This window comes from Lipotes vexillifer, unplaced genomic scaffold, assembly GCF_000442215.2.
Source record: "Lipotes vexillifer unplaced genomic scaffold, Lipotes_vexillifer_v1.1 scaffold341, whole genome shotgun sequence".
Taxonomy (NCBI): domain Eukaryota; kingdom Metazoa; phylum Chordata; class Mammalia; order Artiodactyla; family Lipotidae; genus Lipotes; species Lipotes vexillifer.
The window spans coordinates 1,667,902-1,690,548 of NW_006797957.1; the positions used below are offsets into that span (position 1 = coordinate 1,667,902).

The 22,647-nt window shown below is 46.6% G+C and overlaps 1 protein-coding gene across 5 annotated transcripts in view; it reads right to left on the minus strand.

Moving 5' to 3' along the window:
- Positions 1-22,647, minus strand: part of NRP2 (neuropilin 2) — a 115,963-nt gene that overhangs the window by 67,080 nt on the left and 26,236 nt on the right. For all 5 annotated transcript variants that reach the window (XM_007470001.1, XM_007470002.1, XM_007470000.1 and 2 more), the window contains exons 3-7: positions 13,801-13,982; positions 7,553-7,783; positions 6,324-6,479; positions 4,281-4,450; positions 2,273-2,428 (exon numbers count right to left, since the gene is read on the minus strand). In XM_007470001.1, the coding sequence (XP_007470063.1) occupies positions 2,273-2,428; positions 4,281-4,450; positions 6,324-6,479; positions 7,553-7,783; positions 13,801-13,982 (895 nt within the window). The remainder of the gene's footprint in view (positions 1-2,272; positions 2,429-4,280; positions 4,451-6,323; positions 6,480-7,552; positions 7,784-13,800; positions 13,983-22,647) is intronic.

Sequence of the window (22,647 nt, forward strand, 5' to 3'; positions counted from 1 at the left end):
CGGAGCCTGTGCTCCGCAACGGGAGAGATCACAACAGTGAGAGGACCGCGTACCACAAAAAAAAAAAAAAAAAAAAAAAAAAAGAGAGAGGAGGGGGACTTCCCTGGTGGTCCAGTGGTTAAGAATCCACCTTTCAATGCAGGGACTTGGGTTCGATCCCTGGTCAGGGAACTGAGATCCCACATACCGCAACTAAGACCCGACGCAACCAAAAATATAAATAAATTAATTTAATAATTAAAAAATAAAATAAAATGTAACATGCATTTAAAAAAAAAGAGAGAGAGAAAGGAGGATGTATCTGATATGAAGAAGATGTGAAGAATGGTTCTAAAGGAGCCCAGAGAGCTAAATTCAATCTTCAGGGATATCTTCCCTGCAGAACAAATACCAGGGATAAAGCCAGGGAGGACAGCATTCTATCAAAATGTGCAGTGCTAAGGTATTTCCAAAAGCAGATTTCCTGCAAATGGTGTTTTAAATAGCATCCCGGTCCATCTGCACGCTTTTAAAATTGGCTTATGCTACAGTATCCCTCTGGCCAGTGGTGCTTAGTCATTGAGCCTAGAAAGGGAGACGGTTGGGGGGATCTCTTCCCCCTCCCCTGTACCCACCCCGACCCAGCTGCTGGCCCTCGCCTGCCTGGCTGACCTTCTGGTTTCTACCAGTTTCTTACTGAAAAGGGAGGCTGGAGAGAAAGGGTATGAAACACAGCAGGCTGGGATGAGGACTCAGTCCAGGGTGCTCCCAGCAACTCATGCCAGACTCTGGCTTGCCATGTCCAAGTGACATTTGGTAACTCTTCCTGAAACAAAGGCAGGCAATGAGAAACCAGACCTGGCTCAACTCGTCAAGACAGGGAAGTCTTTCAATTGCTAAGTCTCTCACTTTATCTGTGAAATGGTGTGTGTGTGTGTGTGTGTGTGTGTGTGTGTGTGTGTGAGAGACAGAGAGAGAGACAGAGAGAGAGAGAGAGAGACACGTCTCTCACTTTATCTGTGAAATGGTGTGTGTGTGTGTGTGTGTGTGTGTGTGTGTGTGTGTGAGAGACAGAGAGAGAGACAGAGAGAGAGAGAGAGAGAGACACCTGGTAATATCTAGAAGCCATGATTTCAGATGAACGGTGCCATGTTACTATGGCGATCTTAATTTTTTTAAATCCACTCCTTTAAAAACTCAAATTTCCCAAGTGAAACAGTGCCAACGTTATAGTTTAGGATTTTCTGGGTCCAAGGTTTCCAGTTTCACCAGCAAGAGCAAGCTGCCTTAGGGCAGTGACAGGAGCCAAGGGGGCCCTGTTTGGAAAAGACCTTTGGCTTCTCCAGGTTGGACCACCTGTGTCGCCTTTTGATAATTCACACCTGACCGACCAGGGGGCTGCTGGGACTGTGGCAGTAAGAGGAGAGACCCTTTCCCTCAGTTCCCGATTCCACTGGGAAGGATGAGCGCTCTCCTTTGAGACCCGAGAGCCAACCCACAACGAACGGAGTTCTCGCCCTGCCCACATGAGACCACCGGCCGTTTCCAATAAGCCCCCCATACGCTGAGTCTACCTCACACCCAGTATGCACCTCGCGGGCGCCAGCTGCGGGCCTGATCACCACCAGAGCGCCACGTGTCTTAGGAAAGCGGAGTGCCAGACATTCATCCACATGTACAACAAAAGCCCCACATCACCCATGCGGACACACCTCCGAGAGCCCCAGACACTGAAGGCACCAGCGAGCGAACTCAACGCCTCGCTGCCACACGACTGCCAGTTCAGATCCCATCCCCGACACACCGAATTTCTCATTACTTATTATCCTCTTTCTTCTTCGGGACATTGTGATTCCCTCTCAGGATCTGTGCCCTTTTACTCCCAGACCTCGGTAACTCCCGAATGGCAGTTTCATGACGTTTTGTGATTCTTAACCCAGCACGTGGAAGGGACTCAGGCCATAAATGCTCAATGAATCCTGTATGGGGAGACTCAGACAGGGAACACATTTTCTCCTTCATTTGCAGTCAGAGAGCACCCTGCAAGCTCTCTTTCTCTCTCTGCTGTGCAAGATGTGACAGCAGCCAGGCTGTCGGAGAGACAACGGTGTTTTCCAATCACTTTAGCATAAGAAAGAATATTTTCAGGGCCAGCATCTCCGGTGCCTCCATCAATTATTGGAGCCTCAGGGAACAAGGCCTCCTTGGCCACGTGGGGTGGCTCTGCAGCCCTTCTTGTGCCAGCCCTCCTGCCCCACCCCGGCGTGCCCAGGCGGTGGGGAAACGGGTTTACCTTGTGGTTCTTGCCGTGCCGGTACACCATCCAGTCTTCACCATTAGTGCTCACTTCCAGCTTGTAGGATTTGACAAAGTAGCCATTCTGGGTTTCCCTGGAAATCGCTCCCTGCGTTGCGATGGCTGTGAGCACGGTTAGAAAACGTAGGTCCACCTGAGGAAGACAGGCGGAGAAGGAAGGGGGCCTTGACTCTCTTGACACAGGGCTGAATCTGGCTTTTTCTTCAAAGGACACACTTGTAATCCTTAGCTCACAACCCGTGTCTGTGATTCGCTCACAGGTATTGGTGATAAGTATCCGTTTGCGTCCCCTGGACAGTTGAACTCAACATATTCGAACTACATTGGACACCTTTAGAAATTGGAACTTGATTTTTTTTCTTCTTTTCTCTTTTTCTTTTGCAAATCTGAACAGACAGGATTATGTTTATCTTAAAGGAATCACTGAACATCTAGAACTATGACCCCTTCTTACCTAACCACGACCTGCCTTGGATAGTGAAAGTGGATGCTGGTTTAAAGGAACAATGGCTAAATCCAATCCAATCCACTCCGCTCTGATCCAGTCCAATTCAAGCCAATTCACTTTCGATGCCCTAGTGCCAAAGTCTCAGCTCGGAGCTGTTTCCCCTCCCCTCAGTTCCTCACTCCATTGTGTATTTAGTGGCTCAGGTCACCGAGGGGTCAGAGGGCACGCAGAGTCTGCCCAAGCAATTAGGCTTATGCACCGAGTCCTGACCTTTTGCCTGATGAGGAGGGCCAACATTTTGAGGCACTTCCCCTCCCACAACACCAAGCACATTTGGAAATTGCTGGATGTTATTCCTTTGCTGACCACAGTGTTTCTTAGTGGCAATCTCTGCGTGATCAAAATTTAGCCAGCACACACCAGTAAAATTTGATTCAGTAAGCATTTATTGGCTACTTAGTATGTGCTCAGCATCATTAAGCATTCAAAAGGAGTACACAATGCTGTGTATGTGTATGATAAACAGGTGGAGAGCAATAAGAGAAAGTATATGATTAGGACCCAAAATGAGGACTACAATCAACAGAATGCTGGCGAGAAAGGAGAACTTTCTGGAAGCTCTGCAAGATGAGAAGCATTATTGGAGAAGCAGAGGAGAGATAGTGACAGATGGCCTTAGGGTTGGGCGTTAGAACCTCTGTGGACTCCCTGGAAGTTTCTAAGTGGTGTTTCTCCCTTTCCTGTTGTCTGCTCTGCGACCTCCTTCTCAGAGTAGAGGTCGCCGGCTCGCATCAGAGCTAGGACAGGCTTGTCAGTGGGTCACGAGGCTGTCTGCCGTGTGTCATGAAAGCAGTCATTGCTCTAGCATGGAACTAGCAGCTTGCTCTTCCCTGGGGATGAGAGCTGGACCAGTGTGTAGTGCAAGGGAGGATTACTCAACAGGAGCTGCAAGTCTTGAAAGAAGGAAAGCAAACAATAGTCTGAAAAGATGCTGCAGGGTATCCGAGCAACTGGAGTTTCACTCCTGGTAATGACATTTTCCCGTGTATTCTCCTGATAGCTATAGGCAAAACCTTCCTGGGAGGGCTCCCTCCGAACAGCAAAGATCATGAGAAGCTGCCATGCTTCTCATGCCTGCCCTTAGGAAAAATGCCCCCTAAGTCTCTGATGCCTCCCTATGCTGAGAATGAGGACGCTCTGTAACTGTTTATGGAAGTTCCTTGGACAACTATAGTGAAAGTGCAAACAGCTTCCCAGCCAAGCAACTTCTCCAAGGCCTGGTAATCTTCACAAGGGCAGAGGCGGTGTCCATCTTACTTGTTATTTTATCCCAGCACTTAGCACAGTGCCTGGTATAGTCTATTTGTGGCTGGAATGTGGATTTCTTTGGATGGATGGATGGATGGGTGGATGGATGGATGGATGAAAGAAGTTCTCAAGTATGTTGTGCTTCTTTGTCCAATCTAGCGAAGGAGCCAGCCCCCTTGCCCACCACTGCACACACACTCTGCACACCCTCTGGTATCTGAGTCAGTACCTGGAGATACTCCTTGCTGGAATCCAAGTTGGGTGTCCAGCCGTTGTCATCGCCATGGAGCCGGCTTTGGTGAGGTGTCCACCTCCCATCAGAGTAGGTAGATGAGGCACTGATCTGTTCATTAGCAATCCGGCCAGACTCCATTCCCAGAGGGACATTGCATTGAAAGTCTGGGGGATGGAAATGGGCAAGGGCAGAGTTAGGTCTCTCCACCTTAAACCCCTGGGACCCCCAGAACGCTGCTCCCTTCTAGGGATGAGTCCTTGCAGGCACTCCCTCATCTTAAAGACCGAATTATACACTCACATTTTAAAAACAACTATGCCAAGTCACAGAGATTGACAATCCCTCTGGGTCTGAAAGGAACTAAATTTGACCTAAAAGAAATCAGGCTGTGGATAAATAAGAATCATCATACAAATTAAAAATACAATCTAAAGCACAAGAACCGTTAGTGCTACAGGCTACGGATGCTCACAGTTTCCAGATGCACTCTTATTGAAATACAGGTAAACGTATGATAGACTTGGGTGGGGTGATACATCGTGGGAAGGCTGCTTTATTAATAAACACCAAGGAGGCACTTTTGTTTCTTTCTTTCTTTCACTCAACTGTCTCATGAGTTCTGGCACAGAAGATAGATGTTACAAAGCAATAAATACCTGTCTTTGGGAGACCACTCTGTAAGCAAGAGTGCACCCTGCACCACCTGTCTGGGCAAATGGACCCGGAAGTCACTTCCCCTGGCCTTGCGCTCTCAGTTTAATTGCTGTCCTTCCTATGGATCCCACGGATACTGGTCAATATTTGTGTGTGCATGTGTCAGATAAGGACCAGCAATCTTTTTCAGGTATCAAACCTACTCTGTAGCTCTGTGATCGCACTGGCCATTTGCAGAACTTGGTGCAACTCACAATACTGTTTTCTTGTCACTCAATCTTCATGAGCTCTTTGAAGAAAAAAACAAAAGCAAAACCCATCAGTCGGCCAGGCTGCCGTGTCTGCAGGTATGCGTGTGGTAAGCTGCAGGTATGCATGTGGTAAGCTGTCTACAGCCAAAGCAGGATTTGCCCAGCTCCAATCATCCTGAAAGTGTTCCTTTAGTCCTTCAAGTTATCATTTGGGCTTCTTGGTGAAAATGGCAGCACATCTTAAGCACATGTCCAAGAGGAGCTGATTTAAAGATGTAGCTCAGGGCAAGATACTGATGGTCTGGGTTCAAAGACAGCAGGTTCCATGACCACTGGGGTCAGGGTTATACTTTCTCTGTTTGCACATAGTAGAAGCTCAAAAAACTGTGTTTATTAGAAGAATGAACTGAAAGTCCAAGCAGTGTACCAGCCTAGTGAGAGAAACTCTAGCCAGGGCCAGAGATGTTTAATGTCAAAACATATGTATATAGAGAGAGGTTGAAAATTGCTCAGTTTTTTGACAATGGTCACTGAGGCTTGGAGAGGGAAGAAAATGGCCCCAGACTCAAAAAATGTTAGCACAGGAGGGGACTCGATATAAATATCCTAACTAACATCCCTTTCATTCTGAGCCTTGAGATGGTCCTGCGACATTCCACGGGAATAACTAATTCTTGGTATACATACTTTTTCTTGTTTTTTTTTTTTTTTTTTTGGTGGTACGCGGGCCTCTCACTGTTGTGGTCTCTCCCGTTGCAGAGCACATGCTCCGGACGTGCAGGCCCAGTGGCCACGGCTCACGGGCCCAGCCGCTCCGCGGCATGTGGGATCTTCCCGGACCGGGGCACGAACCCGTGTCCCCTGCATCGGCAGGCGGACTCTCAACCACTGCGCCACCAGGGAAGCCCCCACACTTTTTCTTTAAAGAAATGAGTAGCCAGATTGACATTTATCCTATTTTCATTAATCTCTGCCTAGCAAGAGGACACGGCTCCCATCCCCTGAGCTCAGATGCCACTGCAAATTCTGGAGAATTCCCATCTCCTTCTCTTGCAGGTCAGCCTCTCTTCCCCACACACTCTCACAGCCCTGATGGGAGGACAGGACAGAGGTTCCCAACCGGCCAACTCACTCTCTAGCGGCTCTTGGTGAACCAGGTAGTAACGTGCAGAGAAGCCATCCTTGGCCACTGCCATGTCCGTGTGAAAGGTCAGAGAGAGGATCCCAGTGGCCGAACGGAGTTCAGAAGGTGTTTTGGTCCCACAGTACTTGCCAATCAGGGGTCCGACTGGACATGCAGGACAAAGAGAGGTCACAGAAATGGAAATGCCAAACCCCATTGGCCATACATTCTCCCTTCCCACAGTTGCAAGTCATTCAATGGAGCATCACTTTGGATGCCTTGGCATAAAAGAGAAACCAGAGATTTGTTTTAAGAACAATGGCTAATATTTTTCCTGCGCATTAAAAAGGATTTTCACTGACCTGGCCTCATTCTGTTTTCACAGCCCTGGGAGATGGACTGGAAAGGTATCATTATAATGCCTATTCTACAGAAGAAGAAATTGAGGTTTGGAGAGGGCACGTGACTTTTCTTTGTTCACACAGCTAGGAAATAGCAGAGCTGGGACTCCAACCCAAGTTTCCTGACTAAATCTTAAGCTTTTCTCAGGAAATGAAATTGCCTAGCCATCAAATCTTCCTTACAGTGCAAAATACTTAGAACGACTACAAAAGTGAGAGATTGGTTTCCTTGATGATACCAAATATACCTGAGACTTATGCTGGTCTCCACCTGAGAAGTACAGGTCCCTCTTGGCCTTGGGGGATGCACCTTTTATGCATCTATGACTATATAAATGATAATAAAATTACAGTAATTATAGTGATGATAGTAGCAGCTTATTTATACAGATAAGACACAGAGAGGTTAAGGAACTTGCCCAAGGTTGCAGAGCTGCTAATATCAGAGCCAGGATTCAAACTTAGTCAATCTGGCTCTAGAGTCCTATTTGGGCATAAAGGGTGGTCACTGAGTCACTCTCCATGGCAAGCCTGATGACTTGGAGCAGAAAAGAACATTACCTATAGGTTTTCTCATCCTCATCCAAGTATCTACTCAGTCTCCTTCTATCCTTTTCCAAAGAAATATCTCCAAGAGAGAAAACTGTCTTTCGACAATGTCTCTGAAGTCATCCTTGGTGAAGGATAGGAAGAGAAAGTCATCATGGGTCACAGATAAACCCTGAGGAACTTTAAAGTCTTTGTTCGCCTTCTCTTTTTTTTTTTATTGCTCCTAAAGCAATTAGCAGGCAAAGGCGAAGCTACTGAGAAGTGCCTGGTGATGGCGCCATCACTCACCATGGGGGATGCCATCCCAGATGTCCAGCCAATCGTATTTGCAGTCTCCCTCTCCCACCTGCAAAGGGTCGTGCTCCAGGTCAAAGGTCAGGAACTGCAGGATGATCTCCATCTTGGGTTTGGCCAGGATGGTGAAGGTGCAGTCCAAGTTGTGTGGGTACTTCTCGGGAAACCCGGGGGACTCGATGGTCCCGTTGGGGCTTGTGAAGTTCTTTGAACAATCTTCGGAGCCTGTATGTAAATGAGAACCATAGCATTAAGAGAGTGGAAGAGGATGCCTTTCTCTGTTGCCTCTGTCACATGGGTTATTTAAATGTTTGGGCCCAAATTTCCCTACTCACAAAGTTTTTGTTTCCACTGGAGTGGCCCTTGAAGCAACATACTTTTCACATCAACGTTTCAAGCCATTAAGCCAGACCATCTTTAGGAGAGAAATTAGGGAGTAGAGCAGGCTTGCTCTACATATTAGAGTAACAGCAGCAGTTGAGGATTTGGGAGGGGGGTGGTGTAGAGAGAAGTGTGTGTGAGACACAGGGAGGGAGAGAGAGAGATGGATTCTCTTGAAAAGACCAACAGAGCCTTCTTTCTCAATTACTCAGCTGCTTGCTCCAGAAATGTAAGTTATTTCAATCCTCAAGGAAGGCTTGCTGATTGCCAGCAGGGAAAACAATGTTACCCCTTATTTATTGCTGACCTCAACACTGGCCCCCATTGTACCAGAGCCAACTTGGTGCCCCCATCTCCCTCCAAGATCCAAGGTGCCTCAGGGGAGGGGCAAAGGGGAGCTCGGGTCTCATTCATGTCATGACTATATTAAAACTAGCGGCTCTGTAGTGGCCAGACAATTAACAATTGAGGTTTGTAGCTGGTGGATCACAGCAGGGTTTGGGGATGTTAAAGGCCGCTCCAGCAGCAAGTTTGGAAAAAATGTGGCAGTGCATTGACATTTGGAAGGCTTCTGGTTCTTTTGTGGTGGGGACGACCTTTTTTCTCTCCTAAGCTCTTGTGTCTGCTTTCTTGGGGCTCACGGAGGCGGCTTATTAAATGCTGCGCACATTCGCATCCTGGTGCAGGCTTGGACCGCAGCGGGAGGGAGCTCGTAAAAGGATTACAGCCACTGTCTCCCCTAATGCCTCAAGGTGGAGTCACATTAAAAGGGCCCTCGTGTGCTGTAACCCAGCCACCATTTGCCAGGGTCGCCTGGGACGGTCCCAGGACACTGCAGCCCAGACCATGGGCCCAGGGAGCTGCACGGAGCCAGAAGTTTTGCAAGTTAACGCGATGAATGTAAATGCTGCACAATTAGCATTGATTTCACTACGTTCTGATTTTAAAATTGAAAAAGGGAGCAGGATTTATGAGGGGAATAACAGGCACTCTAAGCATGAAGAAAAAACACAGAAATACTAGATAAACTAGGTGTTTACTAGCAGGAAGTGTCCTCTGGGGATCCCACTGAAATATAACTGCGTGATGTCAATACAGTGATCTTAGCCCGCAGCAATGTCTTTATCCGTGGCTCCTGCAGCAGCCCCTCGGCGAGTCTCTTTATTGATGATGGCTTTCTGGAAAGCGGCAAATGTCTGACTTGGAAAAGGTGCCAGGCAAATAAGTGGGGGAGGGGATGGAAACTTTTTTTTAGCATCAGTCAGGAAGTTCCAATATCCCTGCTCACCCTTCCATCACCTCCACCCTTCCAGCCAGCACTGAGCCTTGGCAGGGTGGGAACCCGGGACACCGGGCGAGAGCTAATCTTTTCAGGATTCTTCTTCGGGGGCTCTCTAATGCTGCATCCCAGAGGCTCTGCGTTCCGTCATTCTGAGGCCAGGTGGCCCAGTGGGCAGCCAGGCCTGGAGGCAGGAGATGAGATGACCTCTCCCCCCAGTTTGTTTACCACGGAGCCCCCAGTTTTGTTTACTATCAGGACCCCAGCTTCTGAAAGCCTCCTCCATGGTCCAGGATGAGGCAGTTTAGCAAAGCCAAGCCAGCTGGCAGGTCTTCAGGTGGCTGAGAGGGATTTTGAAAAGGTTAGCGTTTATGGCTGCCGGGCCACTTTGCCAGAGGAAATTAACCCTATTCACAAGTTGCTTCTAGAAAAGGCATCCTGACACTCCCTCCTAGCGTTTGCCCTAAAGGGGAATCACCCCCCTCCACCGCCCCGGAGTGGGGAATTTATAGTGGAATCTTTCTTTAGTCCCTGTCATCCGTGGGGGACAGGCGCTTCCACAAAGGACACTTAGAAAGCCCAAGAGAGGCCTGGAGAATGTGAGATTCTAAAGTACCCACAGTTTCCAAGGTTCTGTGGTCCTGTAATGGACTGGGGAGATGTTTGCAATCTGACGTCCTTAAGGCAAAAAGAAAAAAAAAAAGTGTGTATCTATCTCTGACATATGGCTATACACGGGTGTATCCTGTGGCTTATTTTGAACGAAGGAGAAAAACAGTTTTATCCTTTTCATGCAGAAAAATCAAGCCTGTCCATTACAGTCGTGCATCCGTCTATAATTGCACCTTCTTGCTGTTTGGACTATGGTCAGTGTCAGAAAGCAGGCAGCTGAATATCAAATGTGGAGAAGAGATCTCAGGAAAGGGTGACCATCCCTGGGACAAGGGTTGAGTCTTGCAGTTCTCTACCTAATCCAAGATGCTTTTCTGCAATGTGTTAAAAGGATTAAAGGTTAAAAAAAATAGCTCAGTCAATAAACACTCAAGTTCATGCAATGCTAAAATTGTCCATAGAGGCTGGGGGGATTTTGGCTGCAGTGAATGATTTCATACCAAAGGACTCTGGTATGAAAAATGCCCACTCCGTGGTTTTTCACTGTAAATTGTATGATAACTCTGCAAGCAGAAGAAACTGAACACATAAGCCTATTGAAAACATGGTGGATTTATCCAAAGATGAGTTGAGGCTGACCACAAAGGTAAATCCAGTTCTTCAATTGAGGAAGTGGGAGTAGGGGGCACCCCAGGTTTTCTCTGTCTGTGAATAACCCGAGATTTCAGTTTCCAAAATGTCACTGGGCACCACGAAAGAAAACTTGATCTTGAACTTTGGTCAGAAGACAGGAAACAAACACACAAAACCCCCCACATTTTCCAGAGATTCAGTTCCCAATGTTACTTTTTAAATTATTTTAAAATTCCTTTCTCTGTTCTGCTTAGATCTGGTGATTTGGGATCACTTAAGTCAGCGGGTTGTTTGGTTTACCCTTTTATATGTGGACCGTCTGGTCATACACAGACTCTTTCATAAACCACTTCATTCAGGGCAGACACGAACCTCCCTCTCCAGCCACTCGCCCCCATCTGTACTGAATTGTGAGTTTATTTCTGTCAGTATAACTCTGCGGCAGAGCCCCGCCTGGGCGATGTGCTGTCGAAGGCTTCCAGAGTCCTCTGTACAGTTGTGTATCTGTTTACAGTTCCCCCTTCTCTCTCTTTATGAATCTGACTGACAAACACAAGTGTGTTTGTTTGGATTTCTTCAGCATGTTCATGCGTTTCTTTCATGTTCTGTGGATGACATAACTTTGTGTATTTTCTCTCAGGGCTCCAACAGTGGAGATCTGGGTGTGGGACGTGGCACCTGGAAGAATGCTCATCTTCCTAAACTTCTCAGTTTTGAACTTGGCACACCCCGCCCCCTGCACATATATGTGCTTTATGAGGGTTGACTTTCAGGCTGAGAGTTGTTCTTTCCGATGGGCATGATGGCATGTGTGAACAGCGCCGAGGCCACTGGGCTCTCACCTCTTTCTTACATTCCCCAGAAGAATGGCTGTTGTTGGCCTGTCTGTTACCTCCCGCTGCTACAGTAATCCTTTTCTTCCTTCTGTAGGCAATCCCAGGCCTTAAAGTAGACTGCCCCACTTCTCCATGCCCAAGCCACCTTCCTTGGCTGGCTCCTTTGTTTCTAGGCTTGCTGCCTCATTCAAAATCCTACATCAGCCTGTCCTCAAAAGAGCAATGCTCAGTTATGATACCCTCTGTGTGTTTTGTCTTTTATTTCTTTATTTCTTTTTTTTTTTTTTTGCAGTACGTGGGCCTCTCACTGTTGTGGCCTCTCCCGTTGCGGAGCGCAAGCTCAGTGGCCATGGCTCACGGGCCCAGCTGCTCCGCGGCGTATGGGATCTTCCCGGACTGGGGCACGAACCCGTGTCCCCTGCATCGGCAGGCGGACTCTCAACCACTGCGCCACCAGGGAAGCCCTGTTTTGTCTTTCAATATCGACTCTTCACATTTGCATGATGGATAGAGCTAACATTCACTTTTTTGTGTCGATTTCTGGAGGATGTGGCACCATCCTTTGTTAAATACTAAGTTGGGAAACATGAAACAGAGATGAGCTGGAATGGTCCTCCGCACCCTTGTTCTGACTTCTGGTGGCTAGCTCCCTGGATGCCCTTGCTTGGAGCTGTTTTCCTTTCATGGTCAGCACAGTGGAGCTGACTGGCAGCTTTAGCACTGGGGACCTAGCTACCTAATAGACTTCCCAGATAACCTGCCGGCAAGCCACTCAGTAGCTCCCTCATTTTCACATCCATAGCATGTTAATCATACCTTCACAGTGAATACTCTGCCTCATATTGTAACAATAGTTTACCTTGCAATTTACCTATCAATTTACACATTCATCCAATAACATAGACTGTGCACCTGTTCTGTGCTGTGAGTTAACACACTGTCTCCCCAACCAGAAGAGGGCAAACACCCCGTTTCCTTCCTTCCTCTCTTCTCTCTCCCCACTAGTCCCCAGCAGAGGATGGCATAATGAGGGGTCCATCAGTGCCGGTGGCATTGACTAATCTGAATCTCACACAGGACTCAGGGGAATGTGGATGAGGCGATTTGGGAGCCTCACACCAGCCTGAGCCACTGGACACACAGATTGTCAGTCCCTGTGACCTCACGTAGTCAGCTGCATGACAACCCGTGGCAGACAGTCTTTCCTGGGACTCATGCCCTGGGATGCTCCCGGCTCCCACTCTGGCTCCAACCTTTCACTGGATTCTACGATCTTGTTCTCAGGCAGACAAATCTGGCAAATATTTAGACAGAGTGGATATAAAAAGTGCTTTCAGCAGCTACCACTTCCTTTCAAGAATGGTTCGGCGAAAAAGAAAATATATATGAATAGTTCCCCTCACACTGAACTCAACAGGCGCCGGACTTGGGCCCCTCGATGACAAGGCTGACAGCCTCCCCTTTCAGCAGACTCTGTCCATGAGTTGTAAAACTTGGGCTGCTGGCGAGGGAAACACAGTCGTAGATGGGGTGGGAGCCCCTGAGGTGGGGGGATGGGCAGCGGTGAGGGGAGAACTGGAGGATAAACTTCACTTAGCCTCAAGATAATGAGCTCACACATGGGAGGGAAGGACACGCTGCTTGGAGTGCTTCCATGGAGATGCTGAACCAGCGACTTGTGAATCAAAGTTGTCTCTACCCAGTTATGGATATTAAGCATTGGCCCATATTCTCAGGATCTAAAGTAATCTAAGGGGGATCTAATGGAAAGCAAGTGGTCAACTTAAAAGAAGGGCAATGTGCTTCTCTCTTTCTGCTATCTTTTTCAGGGTGTTGGCTTCATCGGCATTTAGGAAGTGTGGGTTCAATGGGTGGACGTGATGCAGTGGAACAGCAAGGGGAATTCCTAGGAGCCATATTTGGCTGTAAAAGCAACCGTGTGACTTTGTTGGTGGTAGTGGTGGTGGTGGATCATAGTAAGGTTTTTAGAGACTCCTGACACTGAAAAGATGATGTCCTTCCGTCCCATGTAATTCCAAAGAAAGGCTGTGTTAAATCATGAAGTAATTAGGAGGACGTTAAACCAAGTTTTGTTCCTACCATGAAGATTATTGTGATTTTTTTAAAAAGACACACAAAAATCAAATTCTTTCCAAAAGTGTTTTTCTATGTAACAGGTTCTCCTATTCTTTCGTTGCCACTAACAACATTTATCTGCCCAACATGCTGCACCCAAGCACTAACCTGGCAGCTCGCCCTCTTAAATTGGCTGGTAACTTAAACTGGCTTTTCATCTCAGGCTGTCTCCAGGTTCACCTTGAACCTCTCTTCCCTCCATCAACTTACTGAGGCTGGATAAAATTAGAACCCTTACCACCTGTGTCAACCCACTGGGCTCCATCTATGAGCACATAACTATTACGTAGTTCCCGCACACAGCGCCCCGTGGCCAGACACAGAGGGCGGAGTCCCATCTTCTCTCCACCCATGACCGCACTGACCTGTCTTGAAGATCTCATAGCGGAGGGAGAAGCCTGCCCCCTGCCGGGCGTAGTCGGAGGTGAACTTGATGTAGAGAACCGAGCCCGAGGAGATAATGGTGGGTGGGGCGATGTTCCCACAGTGCTTTCCCAGGAGGTCTGCGGATTCGCTGTCCCCGTCCCGAATCTCAATGAAGTCATACCTAGGTACGGATGGCACAAAGGGGCACATATGAGAAAAGACCAGTTTCAGGAGATGAAAAGGACTATTTTCTCCCTCCAGCTCAGGTGCCTCCATCCACTTCTAGACATTCAGGTGTTTCGTATTCATCAAAGGGCACTTTCGTTTGCTTGTAGAGACTGGCAAACATAGATATAGGAAGTTGCATTGCTTTCTGAAAGCCACACAGAATGAGAACCTCAGTGGATGGCTAGACTTTAAGGCCTTATCTCTTGCTCACATAAGAGCAGTAGCGTCATTCTATCAAATGTCTCAAATATTTTTTTCTTCGTGCCGTAGCACCATTTTTATTTCCATTATGATCTCTCTGAATCGTAGTCTTTTCCTCTTAGCTCTGTGTCTCTGCATGTTACTTAACCCCTCTGAGCGTCAATTTCTTCATCTGTAAGATGAGGATAAAAATATCCACTTCAGGGGATTGGGATGGAGATGGAATGAAAAAACGTGAGGAAGGTGCTAGGCACCGAGTCAGGCACATGGGGGCTGTTTCAGAGAGATTTGTTTATTTTCCTGCCTCTTCCCCAGGTTCAGTTCTCTCCTGGGTCATTTGCTCTTCTCTTTAACGTTTAGTGACAAAGACTCCCCAACCGTGGGCCACCTGCCTCCCTGAGATGACTCTGCGAAGTTCACAACAGCAGTGTCTATCTAGTTAACAACACGTTTTTAAAAGGAGTCAGCACCACATTAGATAAGGCAATAAAAACCTTTCTCCAGGGGCTCCCCTGGTGGCACAGTGGTTATGAACTGAGCCTGCGCTCTAGGGCCTGTGAGCCGCAACTACTGAGCCCATGTGCCACAACTACTGAAGCCCGCGAACCTAGAGCCCGTGCTCCGCAACAAGAGAAGCCACCGCAATGAGAAGCCTGCGCACCGCAACGAAGAGTAGCCCCCGCTCCCGGCAAGTAGAGAAAGCCTGTGCGCAGCAACGAAGAACCAAATGCGGCCAAAAATAAATTAAAAAATTTTTAAAAACCCACCTTTCTCCAAAAGCAGGGGGTAAGTCCCTGGGGACCCAGCATCTCTGAGCATATAACTATTAGTCTCAGCAAGAGGCAGAGCGGGCTGCCTTCCCCACCCTGAGGCCTGAGTTCATTTCAAACAGAACCAAACCGGCCCGGGTTGGGGAATACACCTCAAAGACATCCTTGGCTAGGTTCACGGAACGGCACAGCTACTGTGCCATTTTATCTGTACGGATGCACATTTTCAGCTTCGGTGTGTGGTCCGGCAATCCTCACTGTCCTGCGTCTGTGCTCCTTGTCTGGGCTCCCAGGGAATACTCCTGTCACAACTGTTGACGTGGAATATTTCTTCCCCACCAGCTCCCTCAGATTGCTGGCCACTGTACCATTATTTACTGAAAACCATCCATCTCCCTCTCTCTCCCTGTTTATTTATTTTGCATCAACCTGTTAAAACAACATGTCCGAAATCTCTTCTTTTGGGGTAAAGAGAGGGACCGGGAAGGCTACCCTCCCTGGGATGTGCCACACACACAGGGTCTGTGGGAGCCGGTGGCCTGCAGAAGTGGCTTGTTTGAGCTGGAGTGGCCTGAGGCCTCACCACCGCCCCTGGGAGCCATGTTTCAGATGGCTCAGCCACTGCCAAATAAATAGGCCTTCGAAGGGAGTATATGGAGCAGACCAGGGTTAGTTCGTTCTTAAACCCCAGAGGGCTGGAATCCTACAGTCCAAAGAATCGCAGAAGCTGGTTAGAGTCCAGAGAAGAGGAGATGGCAGGGTTTTCCCCCAGGAGCTCTGAAGAGATGGTCACAGATTGGGAAAGGCGGGGGTGGGTGGGACAATCTGTTTAGGTCTTGTGATTTCAGTGTGGGAGATGGTGCTGACTTTAAAAATGTGCTTCCTCACTTCCAAAACAACAGTGAAAAGACACTTAGTTTGTTCTCAAAGGAAATTCCCCCAAACCTTCTGGAAAACCCCTCCTTTGTATTTCCACGATGAGGTAAGCACTGTTGGACAGTCACTCTCAGCTGAGTAATGGTGATGCCTTCGTTAGCAGGGTGCACAACGGTGGAGAAGCACCTATATCCATGGAGCAGACATTACCCAGCTTGCCTGGAGGAGCCAGTGTCCCCCTAGCCCACCCCCATCCCTGAATTAGACAGAACAGGGTTTGGATCCCAGCTCAGACTTATTAGCTGGGTCCCCTCAGGCAAGTCACTCAACCTTTCTGAGCCTCAGAAATAGGGAAAATAAGAGCAAAATAGGGCTACTAGAATTTTTCTCCTAGGGTTTCCCTGAAATTTAAGTGACCCACATCATCTATATAAAGTGTCCCAGCACGTGCTTCATGAGTGTTCACGGGGATTTGTTGTATTTTCACATCCATTTCAGAGGAGCAGCAGCTGAGCCGTAGTGCAGAAGCGACTTTCTCTAAGAGACAGAGCAAGTGAGTAGAGATGCAGTATAAGAGGGAATGTACATCTGTTCAAACATTCTGGAGGGCATTTTGGCAAAAATGTGAAAAGAGTTAATATGTACACATCCTTTAATCCTAGCAATCCCACTGCTAGGATTTTTTCCTAGGAAAATAATCAGACAATTGTGCAAAGATGTATATGCATCTTTGTGTGTATATATTTTAAAAAGCATGTGAAAAGTGAAAAGATGCTTTGTTTATAAACAGCATTGTGTCCAAATGTCCAACAGCAGTGGCGGGTAAATGAATTTTGGATATTTATAAAATGGAATACTCCACTGCTATAGTAAAAGTGCTATAGGTCTAGTTTTTTTTTTTTTTTTTTTGCTTTTAAGGAAAAATGTCCACGATATATTGTTATGTTGAAAAAAAGTAGATTTTTTTTAAAAGTATGCTTTAAAATATATATAGGTATATATATTTCCTTGCATATACATACAGAAAAAGTCTGAAAGAATATAGACTAAAATAGGGACTTCCCTGGTGGCGCAGTGGTTAGGAATCCGCCTGTCAATGCAGAGGACACAGGTTCGAGCCTTGGTCCGGGAAGATCCCACATGCCGCGGAGCAACTAAGCCCGTGAGCCACAACTACTGAGCCCGCGTGCCTAGAGCCCGTGCTCCGCAACAAGAGAAGCCACCGCAGTGAGAAGCCCGCGCACCGCAAGGAAGAGCAGCCCCCGCTCGCCGCAACTAAAGAAAGCCTGCGTGCAGCAACGAAGACCCGACGCAGCCAAAAAGAAAGAAAGAAATTGAAAAAAAAAGAATATAGACTAAAATATTAACAGTGGTGAAATATATATATGGATGGTGGGATAATTTGTAATTTTTACTTTATTCTATTATCTGAATTGTTTACAGCGAGCCTGCATTTCTTTAAAAAACATAAAATAACGATACTTCCATAAAGAATTTTTTTCCAAAGTAGAAGAGCTGAGAAAAATAATCCAGCTCTCAAAATTCTGCAGATAAAAAATACCATCGTCATCATGACAATCATCCATCTCACAGAATCACCGTAAGGACTAAATAAGACATAGCTTGTTAGAGCACCTAGAATAATACCAGGGACATGGCCCACACTCAGTGAATACTTAAAAATAGCTCCAGTGTTTGTGTTGCCAATTTCTATAGGAAGGACAAAAAAAGGCCCTGACATCCCACTGGCTTGTTCATCAGAAGTGGAGGGTTTTATCTGGTTGCCTAAACACCCGTGGAGTAATCTAGGGGATTAACAGAATCAGAGATGAAGCAAGGCTACCCAGCACATGTCATAGCTATAAACTTGCCTCAATTTACTCAACGGATATACCACCCAAATCCTTTTGGGTAACGCGGCCAGCTGCAAATACATCCTTACATAACTACGTACACATATAGTGAAGAGAGGCATTTTTGAAAAAGGTTCATATAAATCAATCATATCATACAGTTTCTCTCTGAGCTTGTTATTTAAAGGACCCCTCTGGTGAGTCCTTTTGTGAAGTAAATAATCAGTCCTTACTTCAACTTCTTAGAAAAACTGGATTTTCCTATCCAGTTTGCTTGAGGGGAAAGCGACCCAGTCACAGTTAGGCAGCTAACACCCCCCCCTTCCCTTCAGTGTTGGGGTTCTGCCCTGTAGACAAGCCCCAGCTAACCACCAGGTCTTCTGGCTGGGGCTTGTGTATGAAGGGCATATTCCAAATGACATGGTGGCTCCACACAGAATGTCTCATTTACCTCCTGTGTGACTGACTCATTTGGGGAAATTTTTTCTTATCAGGGATTTGCTACAGCTGGAGTAAATCTCCTTAGAAATTTCAGTGTTGTCAGGTTCATTTGTGAAGACCTAGCGGAGACTTAGGAACTTTGTGGCCTTGGAATAGATCTGACTTTGCATCTAGCATCTAATAACCAGCATTTGTTTGGTAAAGGAATCTGGGCTGCAAACTCAGAGCTCACCCCAACGACAGTCAAGTAGGATAACCTGAAAAGCCATTCCTCTTATTCATTTTCTGGAAGGAAACAGAAACCAGCTAACAGACATATTAACTATTGTGTTTGCATTTCATTATTCCTAATCTCGCTCAGATGAAAAAATTCCTTTCAAAGCTTTAACACTACCTTTTCTTATTTTATTTATTTACTTTCCTAAGCTGAAGTGGCCATCTCTACTCCAGTTCTTTTTTTCTCTCTGAAATGGTTCCCCAAGTACCTTTTTACTTTTCTCTTCACAGATTCCGACATCTGTGAAGTTGAGCATTTGTCTAATGAATGCTTTCTGTACTTTCTTTCTTGACTTCAAAGTCTTAATTTCTCTCCCCAAATCCACATTTTGGGCGTGGGAATCTTGATGGTGGAATTAATTATAAGAGTCCACAGGAGAGACATGAAAAAGCAACAGTCTCATCTCTTCTTCTCATCACTAGGCAGACATGAAAAGAAACTTTCTACTTTCCATAACTCTATCCGCACTTGACGCTGCCCAGCAGGCCACCAAAGGCTGGGTCAGCCAACCGAGGCTGTGCTGGAAGATTTACCACGTGGAGGCCCCTTCTCCCAGGGCTGGATAATGTCTAGCCCCATTCAGAGTCTACCTTTATGGATGTCACATAGAACTGCTTGTGAGGGGATTTCTATATTGTAGGCAGAGTACTTAGCTGCTCCAAGGAAGAATGCTGTGCCCATTCTATGGGATTTGTCTACACATCTAAGCACCTCTGCAACCAAGTACTGAAGCCATAAACTTTGCCAACCAGGCAATGCCTCCTCTCATGCTACTTGCATCATGCATGTTTAAGCCATCACGTTTTGGACATGGCAAGTTCTTTCCAGCCCCTGGGCTTTGCACTTTCTCTTCCCTCTGCCTGCAATACTCTTTGTTAGCTTTTGCTCTGTCTGGTAACTTCTCATTCTTCTGAGTGCGGATGTCACCTCCTCTGAGAAGCCTGCCCTAGTTACCTCATTTCCTCTGGCATGCCCTTATTTTCTACCTCACCACCCTCTCATTGCCTTTCTGGCTGTTACCATAATCTGTAAGGTTTTGTCAATATACTTTATTTGTTTAGAATCTATGTCCTCCACTAGACAATAAGCACCACGAGGGTAAGAACCTCACCTTTTCACAGATGAATTTATAATACTTGCACGGTGCCCAGCACATAGGAGGGCTCACTAACTTTTTGTTGAGTGAATAAATGATTGAGGGACCTGAGGTTGACGTTACATGTTAAGAAGAACGAACTCTGCTTTCTGAGGAGGGGTTCGGTCCGTTTTACACTCTGCATTTGTGCACCAACACACTCACTGAGTTATTCTGGTTGTATCTGGAAACCAAAATGTTGCCTTGTGACTTGAAAACATGAAAGATAACATTTTGAGTGGAAGAAATATCTCAAATCACGCTGACAGCGTTTTCTCTATTAGCGGCAAACAAATCAACTATAATTAAAATGCTGTCGAAGTGATTTGAGATTTTTCTCACACTTTCAAATTTCCATATTTCACGAGTAGATTATCCAGGCCAGAGAATTTACCACCTCCTGGAGTGCCTTTCTTACAGGAATCTCAAAGACATCTACAAACACTGTCTTATTAATCCTTACATTAAAACCTGCAGGGACAACAGGAGGAAAAAACAACACTGTCATGCGCAACTTTCTCAACAAAGAAGCTGCCTGAGATCCTAAGAAGCTGTGAGGTAGGTCTGCATGATGCTGAAGTTTCTGGTCAATTCAGGCCCAAAGCCAGGTCGCCTGGTCTCCAGCTTAGTAGGGACATCCAGCTTTTATGGAGAAATCAGCTAGCTGTCAGGTCGGGTTTTTTAAGAAGCCATTTTTATTTCCTTGAATTTTTCCCTTTCACTGGTACCACTTTTATAAGAAGCTGGTATATCAATGAGAAGAGCTCCCATTTACTGAGCATTCACAGAGGGCTAGATCCTCACTCCGTGTAGACAGGATTTCATTCAACCCTCACTTAATACACACCAGGCCCTGATATGATTACCATCCATTTGCAGATGTAGAGGCTGAAGCTCAGGGAGATTAAGTGACCTGCCCAAAGTCACACGACACCGAAAGGCCAGAGGCAGGCTTTGCCCAGGCGGTTTCACTCCAGGGCACACTGACCTCACCTCTGTCCTCTGGCCTCGTTGTTGCATGGAGATTGGAGAGCAGTGGGAACGCCAGATTGCCAGAACACTGTAACATTAGAAGGTGCCAGGTGCAAAGACACCTCTCTGTCTCAGTTAGAGACTTAACAGAATCTCACTCTTTTTATCTAGCTGTTTTGTTTAAACAAAGCCTGTAGGACTTGCCAAATTTAATAGACAAATCACCCATAGATGCAGTGAATAGATTTGGAATTCACGGTTTCAAGACTCATCCAGTAGAAATCCAGCTTGTAAGTTTTCAGATGGGATAACATATTAATTTCTGTACTTATTTTTATAAGTACATATATACCCATATGTGAACATATGGTCCATTGGGTGAGAAAACAGTATCCTGTGTATTTATATGCTCTTATAGTATCATCTAGAGCAGATATTTTTCAGCCCATGGATTTCCAGTAGGGTCCACAGATGAGTCTTCAGTAGGTTGGGGAACCCCTACAATCCTACGCAGAAATTTTGTGTGTTTGTGTGTATGCACATTTTCCTAGGGAAGGGGTCTGGGACCAAAACAAAATTTTTTTTAATTGCACAGAAACATATCTGTCTACAGGGCTGTGCGTACTCTGGGAGATGCAGTGCATGGGTTTTGTGGACAGACCCAGCTGGTTCCTGGCACATGCTAGTGGTATGATTTCAGGCAAGGCATTTATCTTCTCTGAGCCTCAGTTTCTTCATCTATAAAATGGCAATAAGTATAATACGCCCCACCTTGTGGGATTGTTGAAAGGTTCGTGAAGGTATATACAGGCCCAGCACAGCACTGGACGCCTTAGAAAGTGCCTGTGAGGCACTGGCCATTTTGATTATTACCTGGGTTCTACAAAATAGGATGGCAGACTTGGGGGAGATAAGAGTTACATACACACGATGCTTTGGAAACTGAATAGGTGAAGACGGAATGAAAAGCAATAAACTTAGAGACAGTCTCAATGTTCCCCAACTTCGGCGCTATAGAGGGTGGTTTCGAAAAATCCTCCTCCTGTACAAACCCATCAACTATGCTTCATCACTTGAGTTTTTGAGAATTTGTTTCAGTCTCACGTTTCCAAACCCAGGCTATGGAACCAGCCAGCCAGGCTGGGTTCAAAACCACCTCCACTCCCATCTGCTGGGTCTTGAAGAGCTAGGCACTCAACCTCCCTAGATTTGGTGAGTTAATGCACGTCAACAGCTCAGCACACGGCCAGGCACATAGTAAATGCTCGATAAATAAACGTTAGTTGTTATTGCTGCTGCTGCTATCATTATTTGTTGTGTTGTCTAACTCCATATCATTATTATGTCTTACCTAACTTATTACCATTATTTGCTCTCTAACTCCAAGGACTCACACACCGCATCGGTCTGTGTACTTGCGTGGTGCCGAGTGCCTTTTTAATAGCAGCTGTTGGCACTTTCATTTTCTTCCTTTATTTCTTCCCATCCCGAATCTCTGATATTTTGAGCTTATTAGCAATCCCCTCACAGCCAGGGTCACCAAGGCTCTTCAGAAGGGAGGAAATCTGACCACCCAGCAAAGGAAGTATGCAAAGAGAACAACCCAAAACACACTGAAGGAGTTATTCCAAAAAACCTTGAAGGAAAGAAAATGGAAACTACAAACAACATCTATTTATAATCGCTGGTCGTTTTTCCGCAGAAGCCCTGGGATGATGGAGAGGGCCCGCCGGTCTCATTGTTCCTGGCGGAGCAGGCTGCCAAGAACGCCTCGCAACGTGAGGAAGGAGGCCGCTCCAGACACCGTGTCTGATAAGTCTCACTGTAGATGAACTTTCAGAGAATCAAGGGCACACAACAAGGCCTGCGTCACTTCTCCCTGACCCTCTGGCCAAACACCACTCCCTCCACTGACCGGCTCCCCAGCAAGCACGTTCCTCAGGTCCTGTGGTCACAGATCTCCTCTGCTGCTGCAGACAGGCTTTGGTGGGACGTCATTTGTTTTTCAAGGAAGGATTTTCGAAGCAACCGGTGCTGATGTGAAGTTTAAGGCTTTTGGGCAGGCTGTTTTCAGCAGGGCTGTTTGGGGGTTT